Source organism: Geotrypetes seraphini, chromosome 13, assembly GCF_902459505.1.
Source record: "Geotrypetes seraphini chromosome 13, aGeoSer1.1, whole genome shotgun sequence".
Lineage (NCBI taxonomy): Eukaryota > Metazoa > Chordata > Amphibia > Gymnophiona > Dermophiidae > Geotrypetes > Geotrypetes seraphini.
This window is the reverse complement of record NC_047096.1, coordinates 31,014,489-31,033,847: the sequence shown is the minus strand read 5'-3', so window position 1 is coordinate 31,033,847 and position 19,359 is coordinate 31,014,489. Positions and strand designations below refer to the sequence as shown.

Below are 19,359 nucleotides of genomic sequence, written 5' to 3'. Positions count from 1 at the left end.
CAAGACAGCCAAACAAAAAAAGGGGCTTTGCATTGAAACAAACACTAGCCTTGAATGATATTGCACTGATGTGGGGTTTTACCTGTTTTATTAAGCCCAAACAAAAGTGGGCAGGAAATGGCAAAAGAGAGTACCCATACCACAGAAATCATGACAGTCACTCTGCGCTTGGAGCTGTAGCGGGTGTTGTATAGCATTGGCATGGCCACAGCTGTGTACCTGCAGCACAGAAAGAGAACATACAATGTCATGCCATACGCAAATAACAGCCATAGATGGGACTCTCCTTAAGTTATGCATCAGTGGAGCCTGCCTGCACTTTTTGCGTGAGTAAAGGATTAGGGACATGCTTTCATTGGAAACAAAATAGAAATTTCACAAACGTTCTTTATTCATGGCATTCCCAAAACAAACAAACAAAAAACCAAGAAGTCTTGTGCCTTCTTTAAAAAAGCCAGCCAGGTTCTTTCACCATCCTCTGGCCCCACCAATTCCTTTTCCCACCCATGTTCCTCAAATGCTCCTGTCGTACTGGTAGCCATCTGGTACCATTTAGAATTAAGGCACTGGCGAGGCAGGAGCAAGGTATGATCCAGGAGAGGGTCCTGTGTGAGCTGTGGACAAGTCCAAGGGAGCTTCTTATTCAAACTTGAGGGAGGAGTGGGACTGAAACTTTTCCATTTCATTTTTTTTGTGTGTTACTTTTTGACATTTTAATTTAATTCTAAACAAAATGAAACAAAAACATTTTCAGTGCATACCCTAGAAAATACATGCCTCTGCCTATGACACCACGAAGGAACAGGAGATACCACCTTCCCAAGTCTTGGAAATCTATAAACAACGAAAGGAACCTTCGTTGCTCAATCATTTTATTGTGTAATAAGACTTGACACGTTCGTGTTTCGGCCCTAAATGGCCTGCCTCAGAAGTCTAAATAAAAGACTGGGAAGTGATTATTGAAAGGTATCACAGACGATCAATGCATATGTTGTAGTATGCAAAACCATTATAATGACTGAAAGCATTACACACACACGCATACACACACACACCCTCCAGATGATACTTGCGTGTTTCAACACTGAACAACTTGATTGTTAAGCCTTGTTCCATCATAAATAAACAGAAGTCGTTATAATGGTTTTATATACAGTGGTATCTTGATTTGCGAGCATAATTCGTTCCAGAAGCATGCTCGTAATCCAAAGTACTAGTATATCAAAGCGAGTTTCCCCATACAAATTAATGGAAACTAGGATGATTTGTTCTAACACTTCTCCAACCCAGCATATGTACTCCCCTCTTTTTTCATCCTCACAGATCATCTTTCCCTTTTCTCGTCCTCCCATCGTTAACAGGCCCCGCTCTCAAATCAAGGCCTGCTCCTCCATACAGGCTCCCTCTCAGCCCCCAGCTGCTCCGAGAGTGTTACAATGCCAGCATCATCTCATGGTACCCATTATTGCTCCAATCCCACTTCATGGACCCATCTGGTTTCCCGCTACTGCTATCGGCCCCGTTCTGCTCTGATCACCTTTCACCAGGCATGGGCAGCTCTGCACAGGATGATCATGGGCCCATCTGGTTCCGGTTTCCTGATATCGCCAGTCTCTCCCCTCATGGCTCCGTTCTGCTCACCTTTCACCAGGCATTGTCAGCTCCACACAGGATGAGAGGCGATAGTAGCAGGGCGTCAGGGTGGAAAGAAAGTGAGGCAGGTTGGCGGGGGACCTGGCTGAAGAAGGTGGGGGACAGGGTAATGAAAGCAAGGCTGGATGCTGGGGAGGGGTGGGGGGCTCGCGTTCCAGAGCCGGAACGCAGCATTTCCTTAGCCAAGCTCAACCCCCTTTTGCTTCCACTTCCTATATAAGCTCCTCCTCACCTCTATGAAGTAGCCGAGATGCCTTTCCTGCCTGCCTTCCACCAATTAGGGCTAGAGGGCGGACCTTTGCACAACTCTACCCACCCAGGGACATCCAGGTAGCGGTGGTGCCGGTGCGGGTTGGTGCGGGTTGTTTGCCAGCTGGAGGTAAGGTGGGGAGGGGGAGGTGACACGCTCGTTGATCAAGTCAACACTCGTTTTGCGAGTTAAAGTTTGCTCTTCTTGCAAAACACTCCCAAACCACGTTACTTGCAAACCAAGGTTTGACTATACTACAATATATGCATTGATTGTCTGCAATATCAATAATAATAAAACCATAAGCGCGCATGCGCACTCCTACCTCCGTGATCTCTGCCTCTGTGATCCGTAGCTCCGTGGCAGAGTAGGCAGAGACATGGTAGTAGCGGCGCGTGCGCAGGTGGCGGTTTTCAGGGCTTTCCTACACTTCCTACAGCTGAGCCAGCGGCGGTTTCTGTGCGCCGGTTGCCCTTTGCACTCTACACAAAAAAAAAAGGTACGTGGGAGAAGGGACATGATAAAAAGACAGGCAGGGGGCACGGAGACAGAGAGATGGAAATAAAGACACACACACAGCATGTGTATCATAATGAGCTTTTTGAAGATTTGATTATTAAATTAAAAATTTATAATAGTTATGGGATAGAGTGGGGGGAGGGATATAGATTGATTTGTTTCTTGAAAGAGTATTAAGTGATGTCTTAAATATAAAATGTATTTAATTTGTATTGCACTTATTGAAAATATTGAAAATGAATAAAGAATTTAAAAAACACACACACACACACACACACAGAAAGACAGGTAGGTGGGAGAAGGGGCATGAGAAACAGACAGACAGTGGCCAAAGAGAGAGACAGCAGACAGATAGCGGCCAAGGATAGGGACAAACAGAAAGAAAGACAGACAGACACATGTATTCTAGCACCTGTTAATGTAACGGGCTTAAATACTAGTTTTTTAATAATCACTTCCCAATCATTATTCAGACTCCTGAGGCAGGCCTTTTAGGATCGAAACACGATCATGTTGAGTCTTATTACACAAAGTGATTGAGCACCAAAGGTCTCCTTCATTGTTTATTGCTGTATGATACACCATCAGATAATGCAATATTTTAGTTTTTATCTGATATCACAAGCAGAGAAATAACTTAAGATTTAAGGGCCATTCACAGAATGTGATCAACAAAGTATTAGATAAGCAGATGTAATCAGTACATTTAAGAGCAAACCCATGCATACCATGTGATTCCTTTAAAACTTCTCCAATTTCTGCTTAATCTTTGGACTGGCTGTAACCTGCCATAACTGCAGTATCTTATAAGCTATTTTAAATTCATCCTAATTATCTTTAATATAATGTTATGTACAAGGAAAAAGTCAGCTCCTTGATCCATGACTTCTGCTTGGGGTTATTTTCAGCTTTCAGCAATCAAGATCATACATTGAGGTCTGTAATACTAAAGATTTCTAATTTTTTTTTTTTTTTGCCTATGAGGAAAATGTTTTGCACTAATTTGCCTACAGTGAAACTTCCTGAGATAAAAATTGTTTTGGTACATTACTTAAGAGTAATGTACCAAGATAAATTCCTTGCCTAACTAGATGACCTCCCTCAGATATTCTTTCCCCTTACACCCCCAATGTATTACGTAACTTCTTTCTCTCATGTATTCCTTCACTATGCTTCCTTAATTATTATGTAACTTCTTCCTCTCACACTGTGTAATTCGCTGATTGTCCAGCCTTCTTTCTATGTAAACCGCCTAGAAGTCAATCTGACTATGCCGGTATAGAAAAATAAAGTTATTATTATTATTATTACCTGATTACCATTCATGTATGGTAAACCGCTTCTCTTCATGAAAAGTGGGTAATAAATTCCAATAAAAATAAAATAAAAAATCAGGGCTGTGCTATTCCACCAATCTGTTCCCACGGACTCATTTCCTATTTAGTTAAAAAGCACTAATGGTCTCCAGCCTCTGCAGAGCCAACCTATCAGCGTTAAAGCTGCTTTTCTTAGTACATCCATAGCAATCAGTAGATATAAATTTTTCAAAACTCAAAATCAGGCTTTCCTCAGTTAATTTAGTTGTATCTTTAGATGCAGTGTCAATTTAACTAACAGTCCAAAGCAATTTACAAACCTAAACAATAAAAATACAATGTAATAATAAATACCATACCATATAGGGGTGCTTTTCTTAAGGTGCACTAACCGATTTAGCACGTGCTAAAGATCAACGCACGCTAAATACTAAGGCGCCCATAGAATATAATGGATGCCTTAGCATTTAGTGCGCGCTAATCTTTAGCGAGCCTTAATAAAAGGACCCCATAGTTTCTTATATCTCGCAATTTTCAGCAAGGAATCATTGCGGCTTACAATAAGATTGGGATCAGTTATTACATTAGAATTAGGTTCTAAATACAGCCTCAGTTTACAAGTGCACCGGTTTGCGAGTGTTTTGCAAGATGAGCAAAACATTCGCAAATTTGGTGCCTCGTAAACCGAGCTTGCCTCGCTGTACGAACGCCCCCCCCGCGAACCGGCACCCCTCCGCCGCGATCCGGCACCCCCCGCCGCCATCGGGCACCCGCCCATCGCCATTGGGCACCCCCCCGCCGCCACCTGAGATCCCCCAACCCACCCGAACCCTCTTCTTACTTCCAATGTAGCCTCCGCATCGGCACCAGCATGTTCTGTGCCCGAAAATCTGCTTCCTGTGCCGGGCCTTGAGCATGCGCGCATGCTCAAGGCCCGGCACAGGAAGCAGATTTTCGAGCACAGGACATGCTGATGCCAGCGATGCTGGTGCGGAGGCTACACTGAAGTAAGAAGAGGGTTCGGGTGGGTTGGGGGATCTCAGGTGGCAGCGAGAGGGTGCCGGTGGCGGCGGGGGGGGGGGGGTGCCGGATTACGGCGGGGAGGGTGCCCGTTCGCGGGGGGAGGCCTTTGGGGGGAGCATTGCCGGTTCTCGTGGGGGGGGGGGAGCAGCGCTGCTGGCCTCGGGGGGGGGGGAAGGTTTGGGGGGGGGAACATATTAAAGTAAGTTTCCCTTACTTCCTATGGGGAAACTTGCTTTGATATACGAGCATTTTGGATTACGAGCATGCTCCTGGAACAGATTATGCTCGTAATCCAAGGTACCACTGTACAAGTACTCTCCTTCCAATAAATAGTTACTTTGTGTGCCCAAAATAAACATAGCATCACACTACCATGATTCCCTTCCCAACCACATCCAAATGGAACTTAACCTTGAACAATTTAAAAGTCTTCTAAAAACATTTTTATTCAAGGATGCTTTCGGTTTGTAAACCGCATAGTTTTTATTTATTTAATTTTCTATACCATTCTCCCAGGGGAGCTCAGAACGGTTTACATGCATTTATTCAGGTACTCAAGCAGTTTTCCCTGTCTGTCCCGGTGGGCTCACAATCTATCTAACGTACCTGGGCAATGGGGGGATTAAGTGACTTGCCCAGGGTCACAAGGAGCAGCGTGGGTTTGAACCCACAACCTCCGGGTGCTGAGGCTGTAGCTTTAACCACTGCGCCACGGTCTCCCCTTATGCGGTATATACATTTTTAAATAAATTAATTAATGACTTCGGACAGTGCTGGTCTAGTAGGAGTCAATTTGAAAATTAGGCAAACACAATTTTAAATTGTTTTTAGTTTTTTTCTTACTATACTAATTATGCTAGCAGAAAATACATATGCATGCAGCCCTTAGGATAATCCATTCTTTGTGAATAATCTCACTTGTGATGCCTATCAGCTATTCCTACCCTCAAAAAGTGTAATTTTCAAAGTCATTTGTGCGGGGAACACAAAACTATACCTGAAAACAGGTCTTTTAATTGCCCATCGTACATGTGGGTAGAAGTCCATGCGTGATGCCATTCTGGCTGTACATCTCCTGTCTGTAGGAAGTGCTGCTCCAGGAAGTGATGTCAGATGCAATATATTCCATTGACAATCACTAGCTTGTTCTAACTCACAGATTTCTTCCCTTCCAAAGTAAATTGTACTTCTAATATCTCCTCAGTACTTCCCTACAGAAGACTTCACCCTCCCTCCTCCCTTCTATATCTTCATACCCCCCTTTCTTCTATCTTTGCCCTCACTTTAATTGTACACCTTGAACCTATTTAAGCATAGAGTGACACAAATTGTAGATTAGACCCTTTGGTTTTACTTTCTTCCTAGGCCGAGGTCTTTACGGAACCAGGATCTTGGCTACTACTCGTTTGCTGTAACCTGCTGGGCCTGTTGTCATGGGGGAGAGGGGATTGGAGGGGATTTTCTTTATGTTAAGAGGGGGGATGTGTGGTTCAAAATTTGATGATATTCCTATAGTTATTTGCAGTTCTTGTCAACGTTCTTGTTTTGATATTTACTTTTCAACTTTTTCATGGTTGTATTTTTATATCATCAATAAAAATGGTTTGAATCCTAGATTAGAGTGGGATTTGGTACCACATTCAAGCTGTTGTTTTCAAAATTATGCATATACTTCGAAATAATGAGGAAAATATTCAGCCGGTGTCAGTGAACATTTTGCTGACTGCCGCTGGAGCATTGTTCCTGGATATTCAAGTCCAGACCATTTTTTGGGGTTTGGCTTCGAATATCCAGCTAAGACATAACTAGATAAGTCGCTATACAGAACTTAACCGCCCATGGATTGTCATATAAAGATAGGGCTGCGTTTTATGTGGTCCCTTTTATGCAGTTACCTTGACCAATTAAGAGTTCAATATTAGGACTTAACTGGCGAAGTGCCGACTTCACTCCCAGAACATCCCCAATTTAGGCAGGGCACTTGAGTAAATACGCTTGAGGGCTGTTTCCAGGTTGATCCCTTCATCTGGAAACGGCCCACAAATGAATCTACTCACATGTCCTGCCAAAATTGTGGAATCTACTCCCACAATCTATTAGTTCTCTAGAAGAACTACTGGCCTTCAGGAAGGCTGTAAAAACTCACCTTTCCCCCAGTAACTCCCTCTAATTTACAGTTTTGCTCTTCAAATCATAAGAACATAAGCAGTGCCTCTGCTGGGTCAGACCAGAGGTCCATCGTGCCCAGCAGCCCGCTCACGTGGCGGCCCGTCAGGTCCAGGACCTGCATATTAATCCTTTATCTATACCCTTCAATCCCCTTTTCCTCCAGGAAAGCATCTAATCCTTTCTTGAAACCCAATACCGTACTCTGTCCTACCACGCCCTCTTTAAGCGCATTCCAGGTGTCCACCACCATCTGGCTGAAGAAGAACTTCCTAGCATTAGTTCTGAATCTGTCCCCTCCATAAAGAGTGTTCACTCCTCTCTGTTCCGAAGAAATAATTTCTACTTCTCCCTGTGGAAGAGTATATATCTGTCAGTATCTGGTATATAATATTGTAACCCGTTCTGGGTTATTTTGGGAGGACGGGCTAGAAAATTGAATGAATAAATAAATGAATAAATCTTACCTGTCAATGCTTATGGCACACAGGTTGAGGATACTGGCAGTACACATCATCACATCGAGAGTAACAAAGATATCACAGTGGATTCGACTGAATCTCCACTCACCAACCACCTGAGGATCAAAGAGAAGAAGGCAGGGCATAAAATTATAACCCACTTTCTGATTGGCTGTACATAGCAAGGTATATTAATGGCCAAATTCTGCATTTGGCGACTAAAGTTGTGTGCACACATCGGTGTGCGTAGCTGATGTATGCGTACAACTTAACTGATTAATAGGCTTCATTGGCACCGATAATTGGCAATCAGCATCCCATTGACCTTAATTGGAGTTAATTTGAAAGTTGCACGCACAACTTGGGAGGCGCATAGCATAAAGGGGCGTGGTTAGGCCTGGATCGTGGGCAGGTTTTGAGTAATGTGGAAGTTTTTCTCCTATGCACTGTTGTGCACACGACTTAGGCGCACGCATTTAGGTCAAGCTTTCCTTGACTTAAAAAGGGCGCAACTGAACGTTATGCCACATATTGGCGCATGTCAGCGCTATTCTATAAGGTTCACATAACTTTTATAGAATTGCACTTAGCGCTGCACTAGTCGCCACTGATTTTTAGACAACATATATAAAGTTTATCAGAGCCGGCTTGAGGCAAGATCTAGGTTAGGCACTGGCTTAAGGTGCAAAAGCTCAAGAGTACCCTAAGCCTTTCTCACTGGGTCATCCTCCAGAGTTGATAACATGCTCCTTTGCTCTCACAAAAGTTGGCTCAGGGTGTCGCAATCCCTTGAGTCGTTCCCGAGTACAACAACCAAAAGTGCATAAAAAATCAGCAGAAAGTATTAGTTTTCCAACTTACATAATATCCTCTCCAGGCCCTTCAAAGGTTATTTTGACGGTATCCTCATTTATATTGGCATACAGATGTAAACACAACTTCAGAAAGCCACAGTTTACATTTACTGTTATAGGACAGTCGTGTAAGTCTACATCTGTGCACCAACAACAACAGAAGCAGGGCTGTAGAGCTGGGGATTTACTGAATCCCCTGGAAGCCCTCACGGCACAACATTGCTAGTATTCTACAACCCACATCAAGGTTACCAGATGCCTGGATTTCACCAGACATGTCCTCCTTTTGAGGACATGTCCGGGGGTCCGGACGGCTTTTCAAAACCCGGCACTTTGTCCAGATTTTGGAAAGCTATGTCGGACAGGGAGGAAGTCTGCTTCATGCGCGGACGCCATGTGATGATGTCACATGCATGCATGTACATGATGTTATCATGTAGCGTCCGTGCATGCGCAGACTTCCTCCCTGCCTGACGAGGCAGGCAGCGGGGGGCGGGGCTAGGGGGGTCAACCCTAACCCACATGCATAACTGCCCAAGCCCCTCCCAGGTGCATACCCCATTAGATCTGCATGCAACTTATAGAATACTGACTAAGAGCAGCTATGCATGAAACTGCCAATTAGTGTCAATCAGTACCAAGAAACACTAATTATAACCAATAAGTTAGGCGCAGATCCCTCTAATTCTATAATTATGTGCATAATTTTCAGGAATGCCTTTGATTCGCCTATGCCCCTCCCTTTTCCATGGCCCCTTTTTTGACTCACACTTAAAATTTAGGCATGGATCCTGTACCTACATGCATATCTTGTAATTAAAACTAATAAGCCCTGATAATTGCTCATTAAAATCTCAATTACTGGCACTAATTGGCTTATTATTCAATTAAATTGCGCTTGCATATCGGGGGCATGCCAAAATATGCATGCACAATGGTGAGAATGCATAAATGTGTAAATGGCTATTTTCGGAATGCCCTATTTACTTATGGAGATAGCTGGGATGTGCAGATTCAACGGGGTGGTGTTTGGATACATAATTCACCATTTTACTATAGGAATACACCTACATATATTATAAACAATTTCTCCTTTGGCTTTTTCTCCTCCTCTGAGATGAACGCAAGCTTCTTCAAAGGACTCATTTTGGCCAAGGCTTGAAGCAAGTGATTGAGAGGGCAATTAATGGTGCTTTCTCACTGGTACTTTTCACAAGCTTTAAAATATTTAAAAAAACTCACTCTTTGAGGCCTTGCTTCTTAACTGCCTGCACTTATAAGTGCAGGCATATATATGAAATGGGCATATATATATGAAATGGGCCTCTTATTCATAGAAAAGTACTGAAATCATCACTTCCATGTAGAATCGCTGACATTTATGTATGAAAGATGTAGAGTAATACCACTTTTCTTTTTCTGCATGTTGTTTTTTTCCGCATATTGATTGATATTTAACTGGATGATTGCAAGCTGCCTTAAGGCAATTTTTGTATTAAATGGGAAACACTAATGGAAGTATGTAAATAAATAAATACACATCAGGTTTTTTTTTAATGGTATATTTTTTTTATTAACTCACAAAGCAGGAGATGAGCTCCAAAAGTGGAATCAAATACAACCACATAGAAACATAGAAAAAGACGGCAGATAAGGGCCGCAGCCCATCTAGTCTGCCCACCCCAATGACCCTCCCCTATTTAACTCTGTGCAGAGATCCCACGTGACGATCCCATTTCTTCTTAAAATCAGGCACGCTGCTTGCCTCGATCACCTGAAGTGGAAGTTTATTCCAGCGATCAACCACTCTTTCGGTGAAAAAGTATTTCCTGGTGTCGCCGTGCAACTTCCCCCCCCTGATTTTCCATGGATGTCCTCTTGTCGCCGTCGGACCTTTGAAAAAAAAGAAATCCTCTTCTACCTCGATACGGCCCGTGAGGTACTTGAACATCTCGATCATATCTCCCCTCTCTCTGCGTTCCTCGAGTGAGTATAGCCGCAGTTTATCCAGCCGTTCCTCGTACGGGAGATCCTTGAGTCCCGAGACCATCCGGGTGGCCATTCGCTGGACTGACTCAAGCCTCAGTACATCCTTGCGGTAATGAGGCCTCCAGAATTACACGCAATATTCCAGATGGGGCCTCACCATGGATCTATACAACGGCATAATGACTTCAGGCTTATGGCTGACGAAACTCCTACGTATACATCCTATGATCTGCCTAGCCTTAGATGAAGCCCGCTCCACTTGATTGGCAGTCTTCATGTCTTCACTGATGATCACCCCTAAGTCCCGTTCTGCAACAGTCCTTGCTAGGATCTCGCCATTTAGGGTGTAAGTCTCGCATGGATTTTGACTGCCGAGGTGCATGACTTTGCATTTCTTGGCATTGAAACTCAGTTGTCAGGTCCTTGACCATTGCTCCAATAGGAGTAGGTCGTGTTTCATATTGTTCATTGTGCTCTTGCTTGTTATATTACATAGTTTGGCGTCATCGGCGAATAACATTATTTTACCGCGAAGCCCCTCAGCCAAGTCCCTTATAAAGATATTGAAAAGGATCGGGCCTAAGACCGAGCCCTGTGGCACTCCGCTGATCACTGCCGTCGTTACGGAGGGGGTACCGTTCACCACCACCCTCTGAAGCCTACCACTAAGCCAGTCCCCAAACCATTTTGTCAAAGTGTCACCTAATCCTATAGAACTCATTTTGCACAACAACCTGCGGTGTGGGACACTATCAAATACTTTGCTGAAGTCCAAGTATACAATGTCCAAGGACTCTCCAACATCGAGCTTTCCCGTCACCCAGTCAAAGAAGCTGATCAATTTGGATTGGCAGGATTTCCCCTTGGTAAATCCATGTTGACGGGGATCCCGTAGATTCTCCTCATCCAGGATCTTATCTAATTGGTGTTTGATTAGGGTTTCCATTAGTTTGCTCACTATAGATGTGAGACTCACTGGTCTGTAGTTCTCAGCCTCTGTCCTGCAACCTTTTTTGTGGGGTGGAACGACGTTAGCCGTTTTCCAGTCCAACAGGACTCTACCTGTACTAAGGGAGAGATTGAAGAGTGCGGATAGTGGTTCCGCCAGGACGTCTCTTAACTCCCTGAGCACCCTGGGGTGTAGGTTGTCTGGCCCCATTGCTTTGTTAACCTTTGTTAGACAGCTCACAGTAGACACTGCTTGTTGTAAACTTGAAATTACTAAACGGGTCTCCTGAGCCATTCTTTTTCTGCAGCTGAGGGCCGGAACCCGGCGCCTCGCGGGTGAAGACCGAGCAGAAGTATTTGTTTAACAATTCAGCTTTTTCTGAGTCTGCTTCTACATAGTTCCCGTCTGGTTTCCTAAGGCGTAATATCCCACTTGTGCTGCAGTTTCTGTCGCTAATATACCTGAAGAAGGATTTATCGCCCTTCTTGATGTTCTTTGCTAAAGTTTCCTCCATTCGGAATTTGGCCTCTCTAACCGCTGTTTTGACAGTTTTTGCCCTAGCCAAATAGACTTCTCTAGAGTCCTGAGATCCTGTATGTTTGTAGGAGATGAACGCTTTTTTCTTCTCTTTTATGAGGTCTGAGATCTCCGCAGAGAACCATTGTGGCTTATTGTTCCTGCGCCGTTTACTCACTGATTTTATATAGCGATTGGTCGCCTCCTGAATGATAGCTTTCAGAGTCGACCACGATTCCTCTACGTTATCTGTTCCTGCTCGGTTTTGTAGTGCTTGATTGATGAAATCCCCCATACCCTCAAAGCTGGCGTTCTTGAAGCTAAGGACCCTGGTTAATGTGTTAGTTTTGGCGAAACCCTTCCTGAGTTTGAACCATATCATGTTGTGGTCGCTGGAGGCCAACTTGTCGCCCACTGAGACCTCAGTGACACTTTCGCCATTGGTAAGCAATAGGTCCAGTATTGCCTGTTCCCTTGTTGGCTCCAATACCAGTTGCCTCAGTTTAGCTCCCTTCATAGAGTTCAATAGTCTCCTGCTGCTGCTGGATGCAGAGGAAAGTGTGTTCCAATCCACATCAGGTATATTGAAGTCTCCTAACAACACTGTATCCCCACGTGATATTCTCTATGTCACCGATTAATTCTATATCTATGTCATCCTGTTGCCTTGGGGGTCTGTATACTATGCCAAGATACAGGCATTTGACATTCCCCCTGGCCACATCATCCTGAAGACCATAAGTAGATATTGAATGGCCACTCTGAGATATCATTTTGACATTTCCCCTCTCTCTACCACTCTTGCCCATTCCCAGCCCTCTATGTTCCCCCCTCCCTATTGAGCACTAAATAGCCAATCAAAATATCAGGATCCATGATGGCTTTTATTGAGATCCCACTATATCTCATCCCCACTTACTCACCTCTACCCCCCGCCCCACCCAATCCTCCTACCAGCATCTCCTAATCACCACCAACTCATATTTCACCCGGCTATCCTATGCAGTTAACACTGTGTTTCAAACTGTTTGGGTACGGTGCCTCAATACACTTCTCAAACATTTTAGAATGCTCGTCACTGTCTAGCATTCCCCATTTTTACCCTCAACCTGATGGCAGTGAGCAGTTTTTTTAAGCTGTTGCTCCATCAAAAATTACAAAGACTGCGGGACACTCAAAATTATAGGGAAATACTTTTAAAACCAATAGGAGGAAATTTATTTTCACTCAGAGAATAGTTAAGCTCTGGCATGCGTTTCCAGAGGTTGTGATAAGAGTGGATAGCGTAGCTGGTTTTAAGAAGGGTTTGGACAATTTCCTGGAGGAAAAGTTCATAGTCTGTTATTGAGAAAGACATGGGGGAAGCCACTGCTTGCCCTGGATCGGTAGCGTGGAATGTTGCTACCCTTTGGGTTTTGACCAGGTACTAGTGACCTGGATTGGCCACCGTGAGAACGAGTTACTGGGCTTGATGGACCATTGGTCTGACCCAGTAAGTCTATTCTTATGTCCTTATTCTCAGATATTAAATGTCAGTCCATGACCAGGCACTGTCATTGAATATTTAGATTTATGTGGCCGACTATCTCATATGATTACTTGCAACATTAACAACTTAACCACATTGGATAAAGACAGGACTTTTATGCAGTCAATTTAACCACTAAACTTAGGGGCTGTTTCTGATGTGAATATTGACCCCCGAGATTAAACAGTTTCTCTACTGTGTTAAACTTAGGAGCTCCTCTGTACACCACACTATCAAAATATACTTCCATGCTGACAGTAACACTTCACCAAAAGAAAAAGAAAAGTTTCCCTCATTCAGAGGAAGTCAAATCATTAAACTGCATCAAAGGGGAGCTCAGGCCCAAACAAACTCCCACCACTCATGAAAGGCACTGTATAATCATGTGCCATAATTCATATAGTGTGACCATTTGGCTCCGGAAAAAAGGGGATGGATTGAGACATCCGGGTTTTACTTCCATTGAAAGCAACCAAGATGTCTCAATCTGTTCTCCTTACTTCCATTGCTTTCAATGGAAGTAAAACCCAGATGTCTCAATCCGTCCCCTTTTTTCTGGAGCCATATGGTCACACTATTCATGCACCTTAAAATATCCCAAAAACTGGAATCCCAGCATACTTCCTTCTATTCCACTCATCATTTTTAAACAATGACAATCAGCTTATATCCCAACTTTCACTGTCAGCTGAGGTATTATGTAAACCCAAAATATAGATGTATACTGCTGCTCCTGTAGCTGTGTTTTCTGTCAGGTTCTCCAAACTCTCTGCTGTCTTGTTACCATCCCCTACAAGATCATGCTGAACCTCTTACAAGATTGAAATTCCATTGGTTCACTGCATAAACGCTTCACTCGCAACAACTGACCAATCATGATAGTTACCATCCTAAATCTTTGAAGGACAGTGTTCCGGTTGGTCAGTTGTTGCGAGTGAAGCGTTTATGCAGTGAACCAATGGAATTTCAATCTCAAGCCTATATTATGATGGCTCGATTTAATCAGAGAGGATATCCTCAGAAAGTTATTAAACGTGCATATAAACAGGCTAAGTATTCAGATAGGAAGTGGTTAATGCTAAAGAAAACAAAGGAAAATGATGATACTAAATTAACATGTATTCTTCCTTATTCAGCTCAAGTGGGCCAATTGAGGTAGTTAATATGGCAACACTGGCACATTCTTGGATTACATGCTGAGCTCTGTGATTTGCTTATTCTCAAGGGCGGAACCTTAGTGAGCTGTTGTCCAATCGGAATAGTAGGAAAAAAATGTCATCGGGGGTTCCACGGGAGATGTAGTGGGTGTGTTTATTGCAGGTTTGCTTTGGAAACTGATCAAATTAATATACCCAATAGTGATAGAATATTTTACTTACGGGATAGAACCAACTGTAATACTCAACAAGTAATATATGGGATTATATGCCCATGTGGACTATGATATCTCGGCCAAATGAGGAGAAAGATCAAACAACATATAGCCCAACATGTGAGTAATTTAAGGTTAGAGAAATTAGATCTCCTGTTGGTAGCCCATTGTGTGCAATATCAACATAGGGTGAATGATTTAAAGTTTATAGTATTAATTACAGTTCACTTAAACTGAGGAGGCAACATTTCAGAAATTTTATTGAGGAAAGAACAAAAATTGATTTATTCATGGGGCACTGTTGAGCCCTATGGTTTGAACAAGGAAGTAGAATGGCATTTGTTATGATTACCATCAGCTGAGTATAACTGTTAAAAGAGGGAGTAGATTAAGTGATGTCATGATGCTTTAGTTCCTGTGCTGCTATTGCAGAGAGGTCCTGGTTTGGAGTTATCCCAACAGTGTGTGGCCTATAAACAATATATAATGAATGACAAGGTATGTTATTTATATAATGATGTATTGTTATGATAGGGGTATTGTGATGTGATTTGCAGTAATGATAAGAGAATATAAATCATGTATTGTAGAACATATTTTAAATCTGAAGTTGGGAACAATCTAAAGTCCCTGATGACGCCGAACGGCGAAACATAGACCTATGTAGGGTGTTCATATTTTTGAAGATTGGAGTATGATATATGAAGAAGGACTATAACAGAAAGAAAATAATGGTATAAGAAAAAAGAAAATTAACAAAGGATTGAAGATATAGTACAGTACAGTACATTAGTGATTTCTATTCCGCCAATACCTTGCAGTTCAAGGCGGATTACATAAAGGTTTTCAGAGATTACATAAAAGTTTACAAGAAGATGCACTTTATGATAGCAAGGTGGTTGGGTAGATTGTGAATTTTTTAATATATTTATAAGGCATGAATTGTATGTGGAGAAGGTGTTGTATAGGTATTTTATAGAAAGCAATAAATTTGTGAACACTTTATTTGGGATAGTGGCGATAGCAATTTATTTATATTAAAGTATAGCTCTTTCTATTTATGTAAATACAATAAATATGCATGAGATCTATTTGCACGCACTGCTTTCGTTGTATGCTAATAGATCTCATGCATATTCATTAGGGAAATCCTGAAATCCTGACTGGATTGCGGCCTTCGAGGAGGGACTTTGACATCCCTGTTTTAAGTGAAACAATGTAGAAACATAGAAAGATGACGGCAGATAAGGGCTACAGCCCATCGAGTCTGCCCACCCTATTGACCCTCCCTATTAAGTCTAATGATCCCCTTGAGTATGATTGTAATTATACTTCCACTCTACTGACCCGCTCTTTCAAGTCTATACCCTAGTGACCCTATCCCTTGGCATGACCCTCGTAGGGATCCCACATAGGTATCCCATTTTTTCTTGAAGTCTGAGATGCTGCGTGCCTCGATCACCTGCACTGGAAGCTTGTTCCAATGCTCAATCACTCTTTCCGTGAAGAAGTATTTCCTGGCGTCTCCACGAAACTTCCCTCCCCTGAGTTTGAGCGGATGACCTCTTGTGGTCGAGGGTCCCTTCAGAAGAAAGATATCATCTTCCACCTCGACCCGTCCCGTGATGTACTTAAATGTCTCAATCATGTCTCCCCTCTCCCTACGCTCTTCCAGAGTGTAGAGTTGCAATTTGCTCAGTCTTTCTTCGTACGGAAGACCCATTAGCCCCGAGACCATCCTGGTGGCCATCCGCTGAACCGATTCAATTCTGAGCACATCTTTACGGTAATGTGGCCTCCAAAATTGCACACAGTATTCCAGATGAGGTCTCACCATGGCTCTGTACAATGGCATCATGACTTCAGGCTTCCTGTTGACGAAGCTTCTCTTAATACAACCTATCATCTGTCGTGCTTTAGATGAAGCCTTCTTCACTTGAGTGGCTGCTTTCAAGTCAGCACTGATGATTACTCCTAAGTCTCGTTCTGCCATAGTCCTGGTTAAAGTTTCTCCATTCAAGGTGTAAGTTCTGCAAGGATTTCCGTTACCGAGATGCATGACCTTACATTTCTTGGCGTTGAAGCCCAGCTGCCAGATCGAGGACCAACTTTCTAAAGTACACAGGTCTTGCTCCATAGCATCCTGTAGATTATAGCCGTTTACTATATTGCATAGTTTGGCGTCATCAGCGAATAAGGTTACCTTGCCTTGAAGCCCTTGAGTCAGATCCCCAATGAATATGTTGAAGAGGAGTGGGCCCAGGACTGAACCCTGTGGCACTCCGCTAGTCACCTCCGACATTTTAGAGAGGGTACCGTTAACCACCACCCTCTGAAGTCTGCCACTAAGCCAATCTTTAACCCATGCAGTTAGAGTCTCTCCTAATCCCATCGATTTCATCTTGTTCAGCAGTCTGCGGTGTGGGACGCTATCAAACGCTTTGCTGAAGTCCAGGTACACGACGTCCAAGGACTCTCCTGAGTCCAGTCTTCTTGTTACCCAGTCAAAGAAGCTGATAAGATTGGACTGGCATGACCTACCCTTGGTGAATCCATGTTGACTGGGATCCCGGAGATTTCCCTCGTTCAGGATCGTATCTAATTTATACTTAATTAGTGTTTCCATGAGTTTACACACTATTGAGGTGAGGCTTACCGGTCTGTAGTTTGCAGCCTCAGCCTTACAACCCTTTTTGTGTAGAGGAACAACGTTGGCTGTTTTCCAGTCCAACGGAACTATCCCCGTACTTAGTGAGAGATTGAAGAGCACTGCCAACGGTTCCGCCAGAACATCTCTCAATTCCCTGAGCACTCTTGGGTGTAAATTGTCCGGTCCCATGGCCTTGTTTACCTTTAGCCTTGCCAGTTCGTTGTAGACGTCCCCAGGTGTGAACTCAAAATTCTGAAACAGGTCATCCACGTCTTGTTTTACCTTCAACTGTGGTCCGTGTCCTGGTGCTTCACAGGTGAAGACTGAGCAGAAATATTCATTTAGTAGTTCTGCTTTTTCTGAATCCGCCACCGCGTAGTTTCCGTCCGGTTGTCTAAGGCGTACTATACCGTCTGTGTTCCTTTTCCTATCACTGATATACCTAAAGAAGGATTTGTCCCCTTTTTTAATGTTTTTTGCCAGAGTTTCTTCCACTCGAAGTTTGGCCTCCCTAACTGCTATTTTGACCGCTGCAGATCTGGTCTTATATTCTACTTTAGTTTCTCTTCTCTGCGTACGTTTGTAGGAAAGAAATGCTTTTTTCTTCTCCTTAATGAGGTGCGAGATCTCTTCAGTGAACCATTGGGGTTTGTTGTTTCTTTGCCGTTTATCTACTGATTTTATGTAGCGATTAGTTCCTTCGTGTATGGATGATTTCAGGTACGACCACATAGTTTCCACATTGCCGGTCTCTGCTTGGTCCTGCAGTGTCTGATGAACGAAATCTCCCATGCGTGCGAAGTCGGTGCCCCGGAATTTGAGCACCTTTGTTTTTGTAATTGATTTAGGGGATCCTTTCCCAATGTTGAACCATACCATGTTATGGTCGCTGGAGGCTAGCGTATCCCCCACCGAGACCTCTGAGACGCTTTCCCCGTTGGTGAGTACCAGGTCTAGGATCGTTTGGGCCCTAGTGGGCTCCGTTACCATCTGTCTGAGATGTACTCCTTTTATGGAGGTCAAAATCCATCCTAAAATCCCTATCTCCATCCACCAATAGTGTTTGTGTAACATGGGGATCAAAGCCTAAATATTTACCCAGCCAGGTCACCCTCTGCATTATGTGGTAACAGCAGTTAGCGTAGCTGGGTTTAAAAAAGGCTTGGACAAGTTCCTGGAAGAAAAGTTCATAGTCTGCTATTGAAACAGACACGGGGGAAGCCACTGCTTGCCCTGGGATCGATAGCATGGAATGTTTCAACCATTCCGGAATCTTACTGTCCTTTGAGATTATTCATGGAATCTTGATACTCTTTGGGGTTCCAGACTGTTGCTACTATTTGGGTTTCTGCCACTGAATTGGCCACTGTTAGACGAAGGAAACTGGTCTAGATGGACCATTGGTCTGACCCAGTTTGGCTATTCTTAAATCACAACATTCCTATTTGCTCTGGCTTTTCCTCACTTAAGCTGTTGACCTCAGGAGTACGGCATCTGGTATCACAGAGTGGGCATAAGCATCATGGATGTGGCCAAGATATCACAAAAGCAGCCCATCCTCACTAGAAGTGGCATGTTGTATTGTCAGTGTCAGATACAGCAAATTTCCTGATACTTCCCCCTCGGGCTTTGTAAAACTCGCCTTGTCTTGGTTAATAGTGAATTATACTCAATTGGATGCCAGGAGAGTAATAAGGTGACTGAGTCATATTGTATAATGAGTAGCAAGGCAGGGGGAAGAGAAATAAAAGTGTAATAATGTTTTTCAGTCAGATAAACACTGTTTTGTTAGCGTGCTGTGGTAAGCAAAACCTTTATAACTGAACGTTGTACACAAGCCAAGATCAATTCATTAGTTCCCTGAAAAAAAAAAAAAAATTCCCTCACACAATACCTTGGCGATCCTCTGAATGAAAAGGATTTAATTCTCAGTGAATAGTCTGAGTAATATATTTATTTATTTATTTAATTTTCTATACTGTTTTCTCAGGGGGGAGCTTGGAACGGTTTACATGAATTCATTCAGGTATTCAAGCATTTTCCCCTGTCTTACATTACATTTGTGATTTCTATTCCGCCTGTGCCTTGCGGTTCTAAGCGGATTACAGTTAAA

The 19,359-nt window shown here is 43.2% G+C and overlaps 1 protein-coding gene across 2 annotated transcripts in view; it reads right to left on the bottom strand.

Moving 5' to 3' along the window:
* The window catches only part of DRD2 (dopamine receptor D2), a 66,123-nt gene that overhangs the window by 27,225 nt on the left and 19,539 nt on the right, over nt 1–19,359 (bottom strand). For both annotated transcript variants that reach the window (XM_033917373.1, XM_033917374.1), the window contains exons 2-3: nt 7,395–7,504; nt 83–219 (exon numbers count right to left, since the gene is read on the bottom strand). In XM_033917373.1, the coding sequence (XP_033773264.1) occupies nt 83–219; nt 7,395–7,504 (247 nt within the window). The remainder of the gene's footprint in view (nt 1–82; nt 220–7,394; nt 7,505–19,359) is intronic.